Raw genomic sequence first — 22178 nt, 5'->3', positions numbered from 1 at the left:
GGAATAATCAAGGGGATGAGGTGCAAACCTCATAGCATCTACTTAAAGGCAACTGAGAGTGTACTTAAAGATTAATTTGAAGAATTATGGGAAATAATTTGGAGCCTGGGCCTAAATTAAGTAATTCTTTCAATGAGTCAGAACTGACCAAATGGACTTCCACTAACCAGCTGTGATTCTATAATGATGCCCTTTAAAATCCATATATCATCTTAACATCTTGATCCGATCATCGTAAATCTTCATTGTTTAAGGTACAAATCAAATCCATACAAATCTCAAGCCAGCAATGTTGTGGCAGATCTGGGGAGCTCTTAGCCCTTTCCGGCCTAAAATGAGACACTTGGTACTGGAAAGAATACTCAGAGTGGGGGCTGACAAGAACTTTACTGCATTGTCGCATTTGTGCCATTTGTGTGTAGCTATTTTTATGTACAGCTGTCCATTGAAGCATTACCATGAAACTTGCGAAAACTTACCTCTAGAGCACAAGCAGATAAAACGTGGTTTTAAATTGAGGTTGGCAAATGATATTGTGTATTGTGAACTTGAATAAGAACAACCATTACACTGCACACTAGCCCTTGGGTCAACCCTATCTTCCACCAATATACTGCCAGTGCAGACTTCATGGATTCAATCCTCCCCACCAACAAGGACATTGTCAAAAGCAGTGACTCAAAAAGACAGCGTCCTTCATTAAGGACCCTTACCATCTGGGACATGCCCAGATCTTATGACTGCTGTCAGCAAGGAGAAACAGGAGCCTGAAGATGCACACTTAATGTTTTAGGAACGGCCTCTTCCCTTCTGCCGCTGGATTTCTGAACGGCCCAAGTACACTACCTGATTATTCCTTTTGTATCATTTACTTTTTTTTTCATTGTAATTTATGGCCATTTTCATTTTATGTTTGCTGCCACCAAACAACAAATTTCGTGACATATGTCAGTGATTCTGATTCCGAGCCAGTGTGATGAGTCAGCGCGCGGTCAGATTCCACGTTCTTAATCTCCGTCAGTCGGATTGCATGTTCCCAGGTGGTGCTCCATAGGTAAAAAGCTGCACGCTCATTCTTACAATTACTCATCACTGTAACTAAATTCTGTTTGGACCAGCATCAAAACAAACATGAACTTTAAAGGAATCACAAACAATATAAATAGAATAAAACAACCTTAACAAAGTATCTGAAATTCAACCAATTATAAAGCAGATCCTTATCTGTAGGTGTAATTCATCTGAAAGAACATTATATGGTTTCATTGTCAAAAGCTAAGCTCATGACATTTGATGCATGGATGCATAAAATGTCAGTACAGGCATGGTGGGCCAAATGGCCTCACTCTGTGTTTTATCATTCACTTGCACATCCCTTGCTTGAACATAAGACCATAAGAATCAGAATCAGGTTTACTATCATGAGCATGTGACGTGAAATTTGTTAACTTAGCAGTAGCAGTTCAATGCAATACATAATCTCGCAGAGGGAAAAAAATAATAAATAAAATAAAACATAATAAATAAACAAGTAAATCAATTACGTATATTGAATAGACTCTTAAAAAATGTGCAAAAACAGAAATACTGTATATTAAAAAAGTGAGGTAGTGTCCAAAGCTTCAAAGTCTATTTAAGAATCGGATGGCAGAGGGGAAGAAGCTGTTTCTGAATCGCTGAGTGTGTGTCTTCAGGCTTCTGTATCTCCTACCTGATGGTAACACTGAGAGAAGAGCATGCCCTGGGTGCTGGAGGTCTTTAGTAATGGACGCTGCCTTTCTGAGACATCGCTTCCTGAAGACGTCCTGGGTACTTTGTAGGCTAGTGCCCAAGATGGCATAAAACACAGGAGCAGAGTTAGGCCACTCAGCCCATCGAGTCTGCTCTGCCATTCTATCTTGGCTAATTTACTATCCCTCTCCACTCCTGCCTTCTCCTTGTAACCTCCTTGAAATCAAGAACCTAGCAATCTCTGCTTTAAGTATACCCAATGACTTGGCCTCCACAGCCATCTGTGGCTATAAATTCCATGGATTCCCCACCCTCTGACTAAAGAAATTCCTCCTCATCTCTGTTTTAAGTGGACGTCACTCTATTCTGAGGCTGTACCCTCTGGTCCTATACTCCCCCAGTACAGGAAACACCCTCTGCACATCCTTTGGACCTTCTCCAATACCAACACATCTTTTCTTAGATAAGGGATCGAAAAATGCTCACAATACTCCAAGTGCAGTCTGAAACCTCAGCATCACATCTTCGCATTTATATTTTAGTCCTCTTGAAATGAATGCTAACATTGCATTTGCCTTGTTCATTACCAGCTCAACCTGCAAAATAAACCTTAGGGAATTCTGCACAAAGGCGACCAAGTTCCTTTGCACCTCCAATTTTCAAAACCTGTCCCATTTAGAAAATATATTAGCCTTTATTCCTTCTATCAAAATGCATGACCATTCACTTCCATCTGACACCTCTTTGCTCATTCTCTCAATCTATTTAAGTCATTCTGCAGACTCACTGTTTCCTCACCACTACCTGTCCCTCCACCTATCTCCATATTGTCCACAAAAGTGGCCACAAAGCCATCAAGTCTGTCATCTAAATTATTGACGTATAATGTAAAAAGAAGCGGTCACATCACTGACCCTTGTGGAACATCACTAGACACCAGCAGCCAACCAGAAAAGGTCCCCTTTATTCCCATTCTTTGCCTCCTGCCATTTAGCCAATCTTCTATCCATGCTAGTATCTTTCCTATAATACCATGGACTCATATCCTGTTCAGCAGCCTCATGTGCAGCACCTTGTCAAAGGTCTTCTGAAAATCCAAACACAATGGCTTCCAGTTAATTGAGATACATCAGGACCAGTACATTTTGGCTCAATTAAGCAGCTCCCTTAATTAGCCAAAGTTTCATGGAAATAGTTAAAAAGGGTATAAAAAGACAAACTACCATTTAACTAAGTAACAAATTATGCATTTAAATGAAATACAGAACAAATGAGATTACTATAAAGAGTACTATTGTACTATAAAACTGTGTATTCATTCCTAATAGTTATTACTGAAAGAATTCATCCAGCGTACAAAAGTCAACACAGACACTTGGGTAGAAATAACGGGAAATTCTTTAAAAACATTCAAATTCTTCATAGTGCCTAACTTGCTCAATTAATGAAATCATTTCATTTTCATTCCTGACCATTTCTGGTATTTCCAAACCTGAATGCTTGAAACTGCAGTGAGCAAAACCATTCTGAATCGTCTTACTGTTTATTTCTCAACAACTGCTTTTTGAACACACGTGCACGCAACTGACACTATTTTAAAACTTTTCATTAAGCACAGTTTAGTGTCTATAGCCAGCCAATGACACAAAGGAGAGTCAGTGGATGTGGTATACAGTGGATTCTGGTTAATTGAGCAAATGACTCTAGTCAGAAACTGCCCAACAACAGTCACCTCTTCCAATTAAGCAGCATAGTGTCCCAAATAAATGAAGGAAATCCTGGCTGTTTTCTCAATTAGATTTTGTTGTTTAGAAGTTGTCCCAAGTAAGCATCTGCCCCAATTAACCAGAATCCACTGTATACTACATCCACTAACTCTCCTTTGACTATGCTGTTTGTTATTTCCTCAAATATTTTCACCTGACTTGTCAGGCAAGATTTCCCCTTAAGGAAACATGTTTACTTTGGCCTATTTTATCATGTGTTTCCTAATACCCTGAAACCTCATCCTTAATAAAAGACTCTTTCCAACGATTGAAGTCAGGCTAACTGGTCTTTAATTCTCTTTCTTCTACCTCCTTCCCTTCTTAAAGAGAGGACTGACATTTGGCTTATATCCAATTCCACAGGTTTGAACAAGCAAGCTAAATTCGGTTTCCTGTTGAACTGAGGCACGGGCATCGAATATCCTTGTCAACAATACATTTCATAGGTGAACCTGTGGAGAATTATGGCAGCCTAGTGTACCAGGATTTCTCAGATTCAGATTCATTAATCACTGGTACATGTCAACATCCAGTGAAATGCCTCATTTGTGTTAATAACTGACATACCTAAGGATATGCTAGGGCAGCCCGCAAGTGACGCCACACATTATGGCACTAACTTTACTCTAAAATATGCAAAACCAATGCAACAAAAGAAAATCATTACATACTGAAGTTCACACAAAGTCTTTCCTCTGTTAGTTCCATCATTGCCTGAAAAGACCAAGGGAAGCGGAATTCACCGATAAAGGTAATTAGATATGAAGTCAGGGTGGAAGCTCAAAGATATCAAGTAAAAGGACATGAGGGGAAGAAAATAAAGGAAGGAATATTAAGTGAAAGAGGAAATTGAGGGAAGAGGGACCAGGGAAAGGAACATTAAGGAAAGGGAACAAAAGAAGAGAGGCTGAGCTTCAAGAGATTGAGTGTATTTTGTTGAAAAGCAGGAAATCCTTCCCAAAGTTCTCCCCAATTATCATCCCTTGTTTAATATCATGGATGAATTTTCTGTTGCTGCTCATGGAAGCAACTGGGTGTCATATTTCCATGTCTGCACTTGAGAAGATTTGTTTTTAAGGATACAGCCCGGCAGGCCTTTCCAGCCAAATGAGCCCACACTACCCATGTGGCCAATTAAACCACTAATCCATATGTCTTTGGAACATGAGAGGAAACTGGAGCACCTGGAGGAAACCCAGGTGGTCATGGGAAGAACACATAAACTCCATGTAGACGGCGGCACAATTCAACCCAAGTCACTAGTGCTCTGTGAACAGCTTCACCACTGCACAATATTTGCGCACAGTTTCTTGCAACATGCAACATTTATTGTTGCATTAGAATTGTGCACAAATCATAAACGGACAATATAAATCTTTGCTTTTACATTAAATTATTTACCTACTTGTAGCTTCTGAGTTACATTGCAAAATTATTGCCAATTCAGATTTATTGAAATTCACAGCACTGAATACGCCCTTCTGGCCCAACGAGTTGCACCACCCAATAACCCACCTATTTAACACTCACCTAATCACAGGACAATTTACTATGACCAATTAACCCACTAACCAGTACATCTTTGGACTGTGGAATGGAACTGAAGCACCCAGATGAAACCCACGAAGTTCACAGTGAGAACACAATAGTTCCTCACAGATAGCAGCGGAATTGAACTTTCAACTCTGGAATACCCTGATCTGTCATAGTGTTATGCTAACTTCTAATTATCAACAGACATATGTAAGAAGATCTGTCATATCTGTGCTTAAACAAGGTTGTACAGGGGAGATATTTTTCTTTCTTGCAATTGAGTTAATGATGCTACATTAATAACCTGATATCTTTTTCCAGCTTGGTTGGTTTTTTAAAAATATATATTTATGCTTGGTTTATTTAAATTATATATTAAGCAAAATTCAAAATAACACTGCTCATTGATAACTTACCGATGATGTCAAACCACAACTGACTCTTTGTGAGTTCTGTGCTGGTCACCCCAACCATATGATTCACAGGATCTGTCTCCATGACAGCAAAGTTAAAATGAGGTTCATCGAATACCAAAGGCTCAATAGACGGCAAAGGTTTCTGAATCCATTCAATATGCAGACGAACTGTCGCTGATTTCTGTGGAATCCCATTATCAGAGGCACGGATCTGAAAGAAGAGATTACAGTAGTTGAGGCTTGGATTCTCTTAAGTATTTCTGGTTACTGATAGTGTCAGATAGTGAAATAAATTTCAGTTCAACACACAATACTTGTTAGTTTCACTGTGAATTCCCCTCAACTAAATTGTGCTGTATAAACTTAGTGGCCACTTTATTAGGTACACCTGCTCATTAATGCAAATATCTAATCAACCAATCATGTGGCAGCAACTCAATGCATAAAAGCATGCAGACATGGTCAAGAGGTTCAGAGTTCTTTGGATCAGCATGGGGAAGGAATGACATTGACTGTGGAATGATTGCTGTTGCCAGATGGGGTGGTTTGAGTATTTCAGAAACACAGAATTCAAATTTCAAAGTAAATTTATTATCAAAGTACATATATATCAACATATACAACCCTGAGATTCATTATAAATTCCTAACAGAATCAATGAAAGACCAAACAAACTTGATCATTCAACATTTTGCAAAAGACAACATATTGTGCAAATACAAAAGGAAAGAAATAATAATAATAATAAATAATCAATAAATATCAAGAACATGAGATGAAAAGTCCCTGAAAGGGAGGCCATAGGTTGTGGGAACGTCATAATGATTGGGCACATGAAGTTGTATGAAGTTATCCCTTTTGGTTGAGCCTGATGGTTGAGGGGTAATAACTGTTCCTGAGTGGCATGAGTCCTGAGTGTCCTGTACCTTCTTACTGTTGGTAGTAGTGAGAAGGGAGCATAACCTGGGTGGTGAGGGTTCCTGATGATGGATGCTGCTGTCCTGTGATCACGCTTTGTGTGGATGTGCTCACCGGTGGGGAGGTTTTACCTGTGATGGACTGGGCCATATCCACTACTTATTGTAGTGGATTTTCTGTTCAGGCAGGGGCACTGGAGTTTGCGTATCAGGCTGTGATGTAACCAGTCAATATACTCTCCACTACACATCAATAGAAGTTTGTCGAAGTTTTCAGATGTCATGCCATATCTACGCACACTCTTAAGGAAGTAGAGGTGCTTCAGTGAGTTCTTTGCAATTGCACTTAATGCTGATCTCCTGCACACAACAGTTTCTAGATTTTACAGGGAATGAAAGCATCTACACATTTTATACAAATATTTCCATATACATTGTCAGATTTTCAAACTATTAGTTATATTTGATGACAACATGGGAAGGAGAACGGTTTGGCATGTTTTGCAATGCCACAGTGCCTATTAATGTGAATTAAATATATTTGTAATTAATAAGCATTAAATTAGCTTTTGAAAAATATGATCCCAGATACGTCTTTCAAAAGAATCATGAATGAGCAACATTATAATGTAACAATAAGACAAGTAATTGCCTCCAATCCAGATATGACATCCAACCCAACTTCTCTTTAGCTGAAATATTCCTTTACCTGTTACTGTGTCAGTTCTCCACACCCAAATGATTTCTGTCTAACTTTGAAGTTGTTTCTAATCTCTGGACCTGATGGCATAAGCCTGAAGCTGAACATGAAGGAACTAGACCTTCTTAGCTGTTTATGTAACTTGTCATTAACTGTTAGGAAACTGGATGAAATGTATACTTCTACCCAAACTGTGCTCTGAAGCAGCAATGATGTACTGTACTTGAATACCAGCTGTTTGGGATTTCATGTGCAGTTTCTGGTTAATGTTGTATCCTCCGACCCATTTGGCACGATCACCCGTGTGCTTTGTTCATACTCGCCTGCTGGGTAAACAGCAAATTGTGACAATAGTTCTCGTGTAAGACAATACGGTGGTAGTGTTGCTAAATTGTCCCCTGACAATCCAAGTAAAGGCATGCAATAAGCTCACAGGGAGAATCCTACAGCAGGATGAAGTTTCCTGTTTCCCTCTCAGCTTGCAGAGGTCCTCAGTTACTTTTAGACTTGCCTGGATTTGCACGGAAGCCAGACTGTGGACATTCAGAATCAGCTTCAATAACCACTGACGTTTGATGGTGGAATTAGGTTTTTTGTGACGGCAATACAGCACAATACCACAGAACAAACTGTAAACTACAATAAGAAATGGAATAAGAAATACGTCAAGAACTTTGAAATTAAATAAGTCGTGCAATAAGAGAACAGAAATGGGTTGGTTCGTTGTCTGATGGTGGAGGCGGAGCGAAGTGATGGCGCTAAACAACGACTCCTTTGCTTGCATCTTCGGAAACAGCTCGAGTTCCATCTTTAATGTCTTTATTTTTCCCTTTCAGGGTTCTTTTGAAGACCCTGACCTGGAGTCACTCGCTGACTATGGTTTTTTGCCGGAATGGGACCCGCTCTCGGGGTTTCATAACTGGCTGTTGTTCGGCACGCCAAGGGCTTGGCCTAAGAGTTCATCTCGGCTTTGGAGGTCTAGGACCTTGGGGCACCGGACTTGGCCGGATCGAAGGTCAGTGTCACGGCAGGAGACCCATGTGTCATTGGGGGAAATCGGAATATCTGTGGCTGTGTGCCCAGAGACTCGAGATCTTTGGGCACAGAGCTCAAAAAAAGCGATGTAAGCGACTTTTAACATCGTAAACCAACGAGTTGTTTGTTATGTCTCCCCACTCATTGTGAAACAGACACCTCTTTCTCCCTTATTAGGCAGAGAGAGCCTGTGGTATGTCGAATGCCGGGTGAACCATGTAGTCTTTGGGGTAACTGCAAGTCTGTGTCTTTACTGTTGCTTTGCTCACGCTTGAGCTTGGTGGCGGGTGCCGATGCTGTTCTTTGCCAGTGGGGGGAGGGGGGATTGTTGCTTGCTGCCGCTTATGCGCAGGAGGAAGGGAAGCTGGGGGGGGAGTTTGGGGGTTCAAACATTTAACTGTCGTTCATTCTTTGGGGCACTCCTCTGTTTTCGTGGATAGTTATGAAGAAAAAGCATTTCAGGATGTATACATTTCTCTGACATTAAATGTACCTTTGAAACCTTTGAAACTTTGAAAGAAGCTATTCCTGAAACATTGAGTGTGCGTTCAGGCTCTTTCTGATGGTAGTAATAACAAGAGGGCATGTCCTGGGCAATGGGAATCGTTAACGTTATCCTCGATGGTGGGTAGTTAGTGCCAATGATGGAGATTGCTGTCTTTGCAACCCTCTGCAGCTTTTTCCAATTACCTCCATACTAGATGGTGATGCAACCAATTCGAATTCTCTCCATGGTACAGTCTTTTTAAAAGTTTGGTAGAGTCTTTGGTGATATACCAAATCTCCTCAAACTCCAAATGAAAGATAGCCACTGATAAATCTTTTTTGTAATTGCATCAATGCGTTAGGCCCAGGATAGATCTTCAGAGGAGTTGACTCCCAGAACCTTGGAACTTCCACTACTGACCCCTCAATGACTGGGGTATGATCGCTCTAATTTCCATTTCCAACTCATAAAATGAGCTGCATCACAGCACAAACTAAAGAGTCCACGTTCTGAAATTCCCACATGAGGATAAATTGATTCCACCTCCCTAGGTATGGTAAGCATTTAAGCCTTTTGTAATATACAAATGGATGGAGCTGACTCGATGGCCTATTTCTGCTCTATATCTTATAGATCAAAATCAGCACAGAAATACTCAAATTAGCCCAAACGTTAAAAAAGCCTTGATTTCCGTACTTTGTTATTAACAAGCCCACCTGGAAAGAAGAATACCATGTCAGCATATCAGGGTAAATGGTCTAGAACAAATTTACCTTTGCTCAAGAGATTCAAGAATTTCAATGTAATCTGGTTCTTCATAGAGAAACTGCCACTCGACCCATTTGAAATCATAGGCCTGGCAAGGTTGTAACTACAACTATATAACCAGTGACGCACCATTCTTTATCCATCTACAACTCTGCCACCTGACTAAATTGGTCAAGAGTTACTTAAAAGTCCTTTCTTTAAAGCAATCATTGCACTTCATCTAAAATTGCAATTGCACATTTGAATTTCGGCTGCAAATGTGACTGAACAGAAACAATGTTGAGTCCTAATGAGGGTATCACTGGCAGTATCCACTGTTCATTCCTTGTTTATAGATGCTGCCTGACCTGTTGAGTGCCATCAATATCTTCTGTGTTACCCTGAGTTACAATCATCTGCAGCATCCCGTATTTAAAGTATTGACTCAGAGCCAATATATCAGCTCACAATCTCCAGCATAATTAAAATAAACAGAAAAAGTGAAGAATTATTTTCTGTTCAAATATCTTTGACTCTCATAAGTACACGGATTCACTGCTCATCTGGCAATTGTTCAGTTTCGATTTATATTCCAGCTTCCAATTATCTTAGTTTAAGTGCCTCCATCACAAATAACACTGACATAATACAATTTTATTGTTCTTCTGAACTCCTACTTCTTCTAGTTCTAAAAAGAACCATCCATCTCCCTTTTCACTTATTCCTGTGCTATGGTCTCCCCCTGGATTTCTTAAAAGTCAATCAACAGCACACTAAATATTAATTTTTACACAGTACATAGCATGTATCACTGATTTTGCTAGGATTCAGCAATCAAAATCACTAAAGTTGACAGGAAAAGCTATCTAGCTATTACCAGAGAAATTAGAGGCATCAGTGTCAGGTTTTTCAAATGTTCAAATGCACAGGGAATGTAATTGTAAGATAGACTGCTGTTTCAAACTAGATTTGAGATCAGAGCAATCTTCTTACATGAGGTAAATAGTTGACAGGTTTTGCCCAAAGTGATGGCAGCTATTCTAATTGTTTTGAAGTCTTGTTGGCCTAAAGGTTAATCCAGATCAGAAGCATCTTCTAGGGTTAAATATAACATGAATAGTTAAGTACTATGAGACACCTTGATATCAGACTGAAAATGTCAGAGTGGAATTACATCAATCAGGGCTGAAATAAATACTAGGCTGATTACTACTGATTCTTTCATTATTTAGGAATTGGGCATTTCAGACTTTGGCCTGTGGTTTTTAACTTCTTTCAAAGATTAAACAGAAATAGTAAGACATCAGTAAGACCAAAGAATTGATTGTGGACTTCAGAAAGGTTAAAACAAGGGAACACACACCAGTCTTCGAAGGACCAAATGTGGAAAGGGTGAGCAATTTCAAGTTTCCAGATGTCAACATTTCTGAGAAGCTACCCTGGCTCCAACATAGACATGACAGTGGCTGTATTTCATTAGTAGTTTGAGGAGATTTGGTATGTCACCAAAGACACTCTCAAATTTCTACAAATGTACCATGGAGAGCATTCTAATGGGCTGCTTCACTGTCTGGTAAGGGTATTTGGGCACTGCACAGGATCAAAATGAGCTGCAGAAAGTTGTGAGCTCAGTCAACTTCATCATGGACACTTAGCCTCTGTAATATCCAGAACACCTTCAAGGAGCAATGCCTCAAAAAGGCATCATTAAGGACGCCATCACCCATAACTTGCCTTTTTCTCATTGCTACCATTGAAGAGATGGGGAGCCTAAAGGCACACACTCAATGATTCAGGAACAGCTTCTTCCTCTCTGCCATCAGATTTCTGAATGGACATTGAACCCATGAACACTACTGCACTACTTCTTTCCTCCTTTTGCTTACTTTTTGATTTAACTTTTTTTTACTATATATATACTTATTACTGTAATTTACAGTTTTATTATGTATTGCAATGTACTGCTGCCACATAACAACTTCATGACAAATGCCAGAGATAATAAACCTGATTCTGATCTGAAAAACTCCATAACAAATATAATTTGTGGTTGATTTTCTGAAATTCTGGGAAGCCCTTTTACTTTCATAATCTAATGAGCTGTTTGAAATTCAGATGATTTTTGCACTCAAGGTTGTTGTACATAGTGCTGATCTTCATTTTGTGAAAAGAGAAATGGAAGCATAAAAAAGAATAACCAGATGTCAAGGCTGTAGAATAACAGGAAATAATGCCCTGACTAAAAATTTTTTCTCCAAAAAAATGCTTAAGTGCTGACTTAACACGGGTCTTTAAATTCTCAGGAGTTCACAGTGTCACAGAGCACTGCAGCACATAAACAAGCCCTTTGGCCCATCTACTCTGTACCGGACTGTTATTCTGCTGAGTCCCATCAACCTGCACTTGAACTGTAGCTCCCCATATCCCTCCCAACCATGTAATTATTTGAGCTTCTCTTAAATCTTGCAATTGAACCTGCATCCACCACTTCCACTGGCCGCTCATTTCTCACTCACACCACTCTCAGAGTGAAGGAGTTTCCCCTCAGGCTTCCCTTAAATATTTCACTGTTCACCCTTAACTGAAGACTTTTTGTTCTAGTCTTACTCAACCTGAGCTGAAAAAGCCTGCTTGCATTTACCCTATTTATACTCCTCATAATTTTGTACATCTCCATCAAATCTCCCCTCATTTTCCTATGTTCCAGGGAGTAAAGTCCTAACCTATTTAGCCTTTGCCTATAACTCAGATTCTCAAATCGGTAACATTTTTGTAAATCTTCTCTGTACTCTTTCAACCTTATTTGCATCTTTCCTGTCAGTAGGTGACCAAAGCTGCAATCAGTACTCCACATTAGACTTCACTAGTATCTTGTACAACATAACACAACTCCTATACTCAGTACTCTTGATTTATGAAGGTCAATGTGTCAAAAGCTTTCTTTATGACCCAATCTACATGTGATGCCACTTACAAAGAATTATAGATCAGTATTTCCAGATCCCTTTATTCTACCACACTCCCCACTCTGGTCCTACTGTGGTTTGTTCTCTTAAAGTTCTATGGAGCAACTTGGATAGATATTGAGAAAATATTTCCATTTTATGGTGGAATCCAAACCTGGTGTTTAAAAATGTAGAATATTCACTAGTATATTTAGTAAAGAATTCAGAAGAAGCTGCCTTGAGTTGAGTCAGGCTTGCATGAGAGAACTTCAGAGCAGATATAGGGGTGGAAGCAAGTAGACAAGATGAATTTAGTAAGTCAGATGGGATAAGGGAATAGAATATGACAAAGAAAGGTATAAGGAGACTCGTGAAGAGTATAAACTACGTTCTCCATTTTGCATGTGTGGTAAACTATGTGTATACCTGTCTGGACATGCCCCTCTGCGTACTGCTCCTGTGGCTCCTCCCACAGACCCCTGTGTAAAGGCGATTGGAGGCACTGCTCCTCCCTCAGTCTCCAAGATGTTGTGGTCACGTTTGCAGCTGATAAAAGCCTATCTTTTGCCTCCCGTCTCCGAGAGTTATTGATGGTGCATCAGCATGTTGTATGCAACATCTTCATTTAATAAATTCCCAGAAAAACAATTATCAACAAACCTTAAGCAAAGCAATAATTCAGAATGATCTATTCCAGTTTCCAGTTTCCTGAGGGCTCAGCAAAATTATTGATGTTTCAGTTTTCATAAACAGAAGCCAAGAGGACAGTTTAAACATGCTTAAGTAATAATCCAAACATTCTTTATGTGTTGCTCAGCTATCAGATTTAACTTCCATATAATAGAATCCGTGTGCAAATTGTAATTAAAAAGTTTCGAATTGCATTATTTAGAAAATATCATCTAGCATTCAAATAGTTTTGCAATAAAAAAAATTAGTAGACCTTTTCCCATTTTCCTACTAGCAAATACAATAGTGTGTTATTATGTCAATTACATAACTGCACTCAAGTGCTTTTCTGGCTGTTCACTCTGCCCAAATTAAGGCAGGTTTCCCAAATATTTTACAAAGTCTCATTATCCGATCCGTTAAAAAATGTTCATCATGGTAATAATTTCCTCGGAAAAAAATAGTTCAATTGATTAATGTGATGATAGTGAATTCAGCAACAATATCTAAGTTTTCTATTTTCACTACTTTGCAATGATGAAGACTGTGGGGTAACTTGATAGAGGTTTGAGCAAACCAGACACCTATGTTTTAGTTTATTTCGTATGATGAGGACTAGGAAGCCCTGAAGTCATAAATGCAAAGCAAGTTCAGCATTCAGGAGCATCTACCATGCACAATTCAATACCAAGATGGGATAGCTTCCAGTTGCTTGGATGAATGGAATTCTACAACTTTCAAAGCCTTTTCACCATCTAGGATAAATCTACATGCTCAACTGACATGCCCTTTCACTGTTACCATTGAGAAGGAGGTATAGAAGCCTGAAGGCACATATTTAGCGATTTGGGAACAGTTTCTATCCCTCTGCCAACCAATTTCTAAATGGACATTGAACCCATGAATACTACCTCACCACTTTTTTATTTCTGTTATTTTGCATTACTTATTTTAACTTAACTATTTTATAGGCATATATATATACTTAATTTGCTTTTTCTGTCCATATTTATATTTACTTATCAGGTACTTCATTGTACTGCTGCCGTAAAGTTAACAAACTTCATGACATATGCTGATGATATTAAATCTGACTACAGGTACTGCCCTAAGCAGTAATCCGTTTCACCACTGGTACAGAAATGGCTGAAATGCATATCATCTACAAAATACATCTGCCTGGGCAGCTCTCAAACCTGCAATCTCTACCACCACCAGCAGTTTCCCCTCCAATTCATAGAACTTCACTTGTAAGTTCTTCATCAGTCCTTCATCATCATTGGGTCTAAATCCTGGAACTCCGTACACAACACTTCTGTGGGACAACTTTCACCAAGAGGACGGTGCCAGTTCAAGAAGGCATCACTCCACCATTTTCTCATGGGCAGTTAGGTATGGCCAACAAATGTTGGTCTTTCTAGCAATTACCCCATCCCAGAAAAATACGCATGAATTAAGAAATGGAGCTCCCTACCATGTGGAGTAATTAAAAAGGACAGAATCAAGTTCGATATCACTGACATGCAGTATGTCATGAAATTTATTAATACATGGAAGATGAAATACACATTAATGCATCTGAAGTCTGAATAGGATCAAGTATATGAACTAGTACGGAAGAAGGCTAATGTGAAGCAAAAACCATTTGGGGGTGAATGACCTCGTTCTGTGCAATTAATGTTTTTTTCCATTTTGACCATAAGACATAGAAGCAAAATGAGGCCATTCAATGCATCGTGTCTGCATAATGGTTGATTCATTATCTCTCTCAACCCCACTCTCCTGCCTTCTTCCCATAACCTTTGAAGCCCCTACTAATCAAGAACGAATCAATCTCTGCTTTAAAAATTCCCAGTGACTTGATTTCCACAGATTTACTACGGTCAGGTTAAAGAAATTCCTCCTCCATTTCTGTCCTAGAGGGATATCCTTCTATTCTGATGTTGCGTCCTGTGTTCCTAGACTCTCCCACTGTAGGAAACAGAGAATACTTGGAAGAAACTAACTTATCTCTTCCAATTTTTCCCCATAGCTCTGGGACTGCAGCAATTTTCTTCATCTCCCTAATCTTCACCTCCGCAGCTTATTGCATTTTCCCTCAGCTCTTTGCTGGTTCTCATCCCCTCACTGCCTCTTTCGTCGAAGAAAGAGAGGTTGGAAGGGCAAAAGGCTGAAATTACTTGACAATAATACTGAAAGCAGGGCATCAGACCAACATTCAAGTCAAAATGACAAACAGAATAATTTAGTATACAGGCCTATCAACCCCCTTGCATATGGTATCTGCCAAGAAAGAGGAAAACACAAGGAAAAGTGGGTAAAAATAAACTTTAGCCACTGCCTGAAGCAAGTAAAAACTATTCTGCTTAATTTCAACAATGCTTATGTTTATTGTTAAGCGGTCACACCTCAGGTATACAGCTTACAGCAAGGAATGTATCTGCAAGATCTGTTCCTTGATAATAAGGTTGGTTTAATGCAAAGTAATGCAATGATATTTATAACAATTCTCGTAAGATATTTATCAAGGGCCGTTCCTTATTGAAGCTAAGATGCAAGGGGAAATTTTAAAGAAAAAGAATTTTAGGAAGATTTGAGATGGCAAGTTAGTTTTCTGTCTAAGTACTAGTGATAAGATACTTCAATTTCAATGTCTGCACGATCACCCATGAGCTACTCAAGAGAATCAGAATCAGATTTATTTTCTCTGACATATTGGCATGTTGGCCTTCATAACAATGGGAGTTGAGTATAGGAGCAAAGAGGTCCTTCTGCAGTTGTACAGGGCCCTGGTGAGACCACACCTGGAGTATTGTGTTCAGTTTTGGTCTCCAAATTTGAGGAAGGATATTCTTGCTATTGAGGGAGTGCAGCGTAGGTTCACAAGATTAATTCCCGGGATGGCGGGACTGTCATATGTTGAAAGATTGGAGCGAATGGGCTTGTATACACTGGAATTTAGAAGGATGAGAGGGGATCTGATTGAAACATATAAGATTATTAAGGGATTGGACCGCTAGAGGCAGGAAACATGTTCCCGATGTTGGGGGAGCCCAGAACCAGAGGCCACAGTTTAAGAATAAGGGAACACACACAAAATGCTGGTGGAACGCAGCAGGCTAGGCAGCATCTATAGGGAGAAGCGCTGTCGACGTTTCGGGCCGAGATGTCAACAGCGCTTCTCCCTATAGATGTTGCCTGGCCTGCTGCGCATTTTGTGTGTGTTGCTTGAATTTCCAGCATCTGCAGATTTCCTCGTGTTTGCCTTAAGAATAAGGGCTAGGCCATTTAGAACGGAGTTGAGGAAAAACTTTGTCACCCAGAGAGTTGTGGATCTATGGAATGCTCTGCCTCAGAAGTCAGTGGAGGCCAATTCTCTGGATGCTTTCAAAAAAGAGTTAGATAGAGCTCTTAAAGATAGTGGAGTCAAGGGATATGGGGAGAAGGCAGGAACGGGGTACTGATTGTGGATGATCAACCATGATCACATTGAATGGTGATGCTGACTCGAAGGGCCAAAAGGCCTACTCCTGCACCTATTGTCTATTGTCTATATGTCATGAAATTTGCTGTTTTGCATGCAGTGCAAGACATTAAAAAATAGTAAGTTACAATTAAAAAAATTGGAAAAGAGGAACTGTGAGCTGGTGTACGTGGGCCGTTCATAAATCTGATGGCAGAGGTGAAGCAGGAAGCCCTAAAATGTTGAGTCTGGGGTTTCAGGCTCTAGTACCTTCTCCGTGATGGTAGGAATGAAAAGATGGCATGTCCCAGATGATGAGGATTCCTAATGATGGTTGTTGAGGCTTTGCCTTTCAAAGATGTCCTCAATAGTGGTGCGGCTAGTTCCCTTGATAGATCTGGCTGAATCTACAACCCTCTGCCACCGCTTTCTGTCCTGTGCATTGGAGTCTCCAGACCAGGTGTTAATGCACTAGTCAGAATGTTTTCCATGGTTTATCTGTAGAAAGTTGCTGGAGTCTTTTGTGATTATACCAAATCTTCTCAAACTCATAATGAAATACAAGTAGGAAGGATTAGCAATGGCCAACAGCAATTATTTCCAGCATCCCTAAGCCAACTTCATGTTTCCAGCTAAATAGCAAGCAAAGGACATCTTAGGAAAGGTTTACAGGAGGAATGAAAGGGCAGATCAAAGGAAATTCATGCCTCTTCCTCCAGTCCCTACATAAAAACATTTTACATTTACATGACAACCTCTTCTTTCTACAGATCAGGCTTGCTTCTGCGTGGTTGGGAAGGATAACATTGCAAGGTTGTTTTTCTGATTCAAAAGGACTCATATCTGCATAAAATTATGAGGTTCCTATACAATAGTTATCTCCTCTGCCTCCCAAATCCTGCCTGTCCCATTGTCTCTCATACTATACATTCAATTTTCTGTCAGTATCTTTGATTCCACCCATTTCAATTCTTTTCATTTCATGATGAAAGACATTCATCATTTCTTTTATTATTGCTTGCCAGGGAGGAAACAAGACACATTCACACTTACTGTCAGAATGTCATAGTCGCCTGGTGAGAATGCCCATGTGGAGGACACCAGCCCAGATTTAGGATTAATGCTAAATTTCTCCTCTTCAGTGCTGTCTTCAATGCTGTAAGTGACATCTGCATTTGAGCCTTCATCTTGATCAGAAGCGATCACCTTGTAGATGGGTTCTGGCTTGGTGGAGCTGCCACGTTCCAGCAGTCTAACATTGTACAGGACCTCTGGGAACCTGGGAACATTGTCATTTTCATCCAAAATTTCTACCACCACTTTTGCTGTGGACTGTTTTGGAGGAACTCCATTGTCACTCACGGTCACCTGCAAGGAAGCGAAAAACAGATTTTTACCATTGAGTCAAAAATAACTCTGTGCTCACGCCATCCAGAACCAGTGCAACTCCAGGAGCTGTTTGTCTAGGTGAGATAAAAACTATTATATTAACCTCTCAGGTTGAAAGAGCAACACCTCATATTCTGTCTGGGTAGCCTCCAATCTGACACCATGAACATTAATTTCTCTAACTTCGAGTAATTTCTCCCCTTTCTCCCTACTCTTCTTTTCCATTCCCATTCTGGCTCCTCTCTTACACATTCTCCTCTCCTCACCTGCCTATCATGCCTTTTTGGTGCCCCTCAGCCTTCCCTTTCTCCCATGGTCAACTCTCTTCTCCTATCAGATTCCTTCTTATTCAGCCCCTTATCTTTTCCACCTATCACCTCCCAGCTTCTCACTTCATCCGCTCTTCCTCACCCACCCAGCTGCTTGACCTCACCTATCACCTGCCAGTTTGATTTCCTTCCCATCCCACCTTGCTATTCTGCCTTCTGCCTCCTTCTATTACAGTCCTGATGAAGGGTCTCAGCCCGAGTTTCAACTCTTTGTTCTTCTCCAGAGGTGCTGCCTGACCTGCTGACTTCCTGATTGTGTGTGTGTTACTTTGGATTTCCAGCATGTGCAGAATCTCTTATACTTATGTTAACATTAAATTTTGGTTCAGTTTACCTCTTGTTTAGATGCCCTCAATACAATGATACAGTGTGGATTTGGAGCAAAAAGGGTTATCTACAGCGCATCTTCAACATGAGTCTAGATCAGAGAAGAGTACCCAGACAGTGGAAAACATCTTGTATTGTCCCGGTACCGAAGAAACCTCAACCTAAGGAGTTGAATGACTTCAGACCTGTTGCCTTGACGTCGCACGTGATGAAGACCATGGAGCGGCTGATAATACAGAATCTGAGGCCACAAACCAGGCACGCCCGGGATCCGCTTCAGTTTGCGTATAAGGAGAAGGTGGGAGTGGAGGATGCTATCACGTATTTGCTGCACAAATCACTCTCTCACCTAGATGGGGTCAGTTGTGCTGTGAGGATTACATTCCTTGACTTCTCTAGTGCCTTTAACACCATCCAGCCCAAGATCTTAAAGCACAAACTAACGGAGATGGGAGTAGACTCTCACATGGTGGATTGGATAGTGGACTACTTGACAGATAGACCTCAGTATGTGCGGTTGGGAGACTGTAGGTCTGACACAGTGGTCAGCAGCACAGGAGCGCCACAGGGAACCGTACTCTCTCCGGTCCTGTACACCCTGTACACATCTGACTTCCAATATAACTCGGAGTCCTGCCATGTGCAGAAGTTCGCTGATGACACGGCCATAGTGGGGTGTGTCAGGAATGGACAGGAGGAGGAGTATAGGAAACTGATACAGGACTTTGTGATATGGTGCAACTCAAACTACCTGCGTCTCAATGTCACCAAGACCAAGGAGATGGTGGTGGACTTTAGGAGATCTAGGCCTCATATGGAGCCAGTGATCATTAATGGAGAATGTGTGGAGCAGGTTAAGACCTACAAGTATCTGGGAGTACAGTTGGACAAGAAGCTAGACTGGACTGCCAACACAGATGCCTTGTGCAGGAAGGCACAGAGTCGACTGTACTTCCTTAGAAGGTTGGCGTCATTCAATGTCTGCAGTGAGATGCTGAAGATGTTCTATAGGTCAGTTGTTGAGAGCGCCCTCTTCTTTGTGGTGGCGTGTTGGGGAGGAAGCATTAAGGAGAAGGACGCCTCACGTCTTAATAAGCTGATAAGGAAGGCGGGCTCTGTCGTGGGCAAAGTACTGGAGAGTTTAACATCGGTAGCTGAGCGAAGGGCGCTGAGTAGGCTACGGTCAATTATGGAAAACCCTGAACATCCTCTACATAGCACCATCCAGAGACAGAGAAGCAGTTTCAGCGACAGGTTACTGTCGATGCAATGCTCCTCAGACAGGATGAAGAGGTCAATACTCCCCAATGCCATTAGGCTTTACAATTCAACTGCCAGGACTTAAGAACTTTTTTTTTTTAAAGCTATTATTAATGCTTTTTGAGTTAGTGATTTAGATGCATATCATATTATTACTGAGTTAAGTATTGTATGTAATGAGTTTTTGCTACAACAAGTGTATGGGACATTGGAAAAAATGTTGAATTTCCCCATGGGGATGAATAAAGTATCTATCTATCTATCTATCTATCTATCTATTATTGATTTGGGATCAATATTGACTGTGAAATAATTTCAATTGTTTTTGAGACTACAATGAGTATGTTCCATAACATTTCCCAGAGGAAACTGATGGAGGAGAGAATGAAAAAAAAACTATCCGTCAAATGCCCGTAATCTCATGGCAGAGGAGAGTTCACAGAACAATCGCAGCAGGAGAGCAAAGGAGATTCCAGAGTGGGAAAGCTTCAGACTCTGAGGTTTGACATATTGCCTAAGGCTCCAAACCTAAAAGAGGTGAAAGACATCAAACTGATCAAAGTGAGATGAAATCTTTCTGAGCAAGGCATATGATCAAAACTATTAGTTGGATCATAAACCTTATAATTTTTCATGCATTTCATGATCAGAAGACTATGATATTCTGCCTATATTCCTGCTGACAGAAAAGGCAGAAAGCTCTCTAGGAATCTCTTAGTTAGTCCCTACCTCCTGATAATTACATGCTGGGCAAACTTATCAATCACAGGAGCACAGAAAGGGTACAACACAGAATCAGACCATTATGTATGTCAGTTCTATGGAAAGCTAATCAACCATTCCTATTCCCTCTTCATTACCTTTTTTATTTGAGTTTCAAATACTACACTTATCCATTTCTGTTTAAAGTTCAAGGTATGGTGTATGGTGTTACCATACACAACCCTGAGATTCATTTTATTGTGGGCATACTCAATAAATCCATAATAGAATAATAACCAAATACGAATCAATAACAGACTGCACCAACCTGGGTGTTCAATTAATGTGCAAAAGACAACTGTTCTAATGCAAAAAGAAAAAAAACAATAATAATAAATAAAATAAATAATAAGCAATAAATTTTGAGAACATGAGATAAAGAGTCTTTGAACACAAATCCTTAGATTGTGGGAACATTTCAATGATGGAACATGTGAAGTTGAGTGAAGTTGTCCCCTTTGAGTCGAGATGACATGGTTGAACCTGCCGCCATTGCAGTGTATTCCAGATTTTAGCGGCTCTCTGTGAAAAGGTTTTCTTCCTTCACTTTGGTTCTTTTACCAATCATCCAATCACTTTCATTCTAGTCGTCATCATTATTTGTGGCAAACACGAGTTCAAAAGGAAAATATGTTGGACATGTTTGGGAACTCCTGCATTTACAGAGTGCAGGAAAATGGTAAGGTAGAAAGTCAATCATGAACGTTGAATGCCAGAGTAGGCTCCTGGATCTTAGATATGATATAGGAGCTATCCATGGCCAGTGTTCAGAGGTAGGCGGAAATGACTAACAATACATTTTCTCAAAGGCATTCTCATATATACCTGGTACAAACTGTGTTTGCGATTGCTGTGCTGATAGAAGAGTAAAAAAGGTAATGGCCATTTTCCTCTTTTATGTCAAACACCCAAAAATTGCTATTTGTGTGCCTGTATATATCATAGGCAGTTGCAATTAGAGAGTGAATGGATCTCTCATGAAGAGAAGACAAAAATATGGGCTGGGTTATTGGTAGCAGGGAACCATCTCCAGGAAGGAAACAGCCGACAGGAAGGGAGGGTGAAAGAGCGGAAAAGAACAGGCTGATGTGGAATACCCAGCCGAGAACAACATAAGGACACTGAATTGAGTTCTTTCACCGATATTAGCTGCAAGCTTGACTATTTTCTCCTTGTAACAAAAGTAACAATAGTCCATAATTAAATTTAAAACCAGAAGAATATTGAGGCACCTTTCTGTGTTAGAGAGACTGAGGGTTGATACTGTCTTGTATTTGAGTGATATGAAGCCTTACCATATTGAGAGGAACCCAGCCAAGCTTATTCCACTCACCTCTAGGTTGTGTTCTCCTCGTTTTTCACGGTCCAGTTTACGTGCTGTCGTGGTGATGAGACCTAAAAGCAAAAAGGACAAAACCACTCAAAGGAAAAAGCTGCAACATTTTAAATAATGATGCTTATCTGCAAGAAGTATCATGACGTGAAGTATGTCTGGTTGAGTTAAATGGGTTCCACCCTCTAGCATAGTTGAGGCACGTGAGACCTCCATAGTTGGAGCTTGGTACTGGTGTCAGAGTGGGGTGATTTTCAAGGGTTAAGTTAAAAAAAGAGTTTGAGAGTTGCCACCTGCCTCAGCAAGGTAGAAGGCAGTCCACCAGACTACACCTAGTTGGAGGAGCAACACTTCATATTCCATCTGAAT

General features: G+C 40.3%; 1 protein-coding gene across 1 annotated transcript in view; it reads right to left on the bottom strand.

Moving 5' to 3' along the window:
* The window catches only part of fat2 (FAT atypical cadherin 2), a 169556-nt gene that overhangs the window by 72062 nt on the left and 75316 nt on the right, over window positions 1-22178 (bottom strand). The window contains exons 4-6 of the mRNA XM_073067318.1: window positions 21810-21871; window positions 17463-17777; window positions 5447-5657 (exon numbers count right to left, since the gene is read on the bottom strand). Coding sequence (XP_072923419.1) covers window positions 5447-5657; window positions 17463-17777; window positions 21810-21871 — 588 coding nt within the window. The remainder of the gene's footprint in view (window positions 1-5446; window positions 5658-17462; window positions 17778-21809; window positions 21872-22178) is intronic.

This window comes from Hemitrygon akajei, chromosome 15 (genome assembly GCF_048418815.1).
Source record: "Hemitrygon akajei chromosome 15, sHemAka1.3, whole genome shotgun sequence".
Lineage (NCBI taxonomy): Eukaryota > Metazoa > Chordata > Chondrichthyes > Myliobatiformes > Dasyatidae > Hemitrygon > Hemitrygon akajei.
Note: the sequence above shows the minus strand (reverse complement) of the source record. Positions and strands in the feature narration are given on the sequence as shown.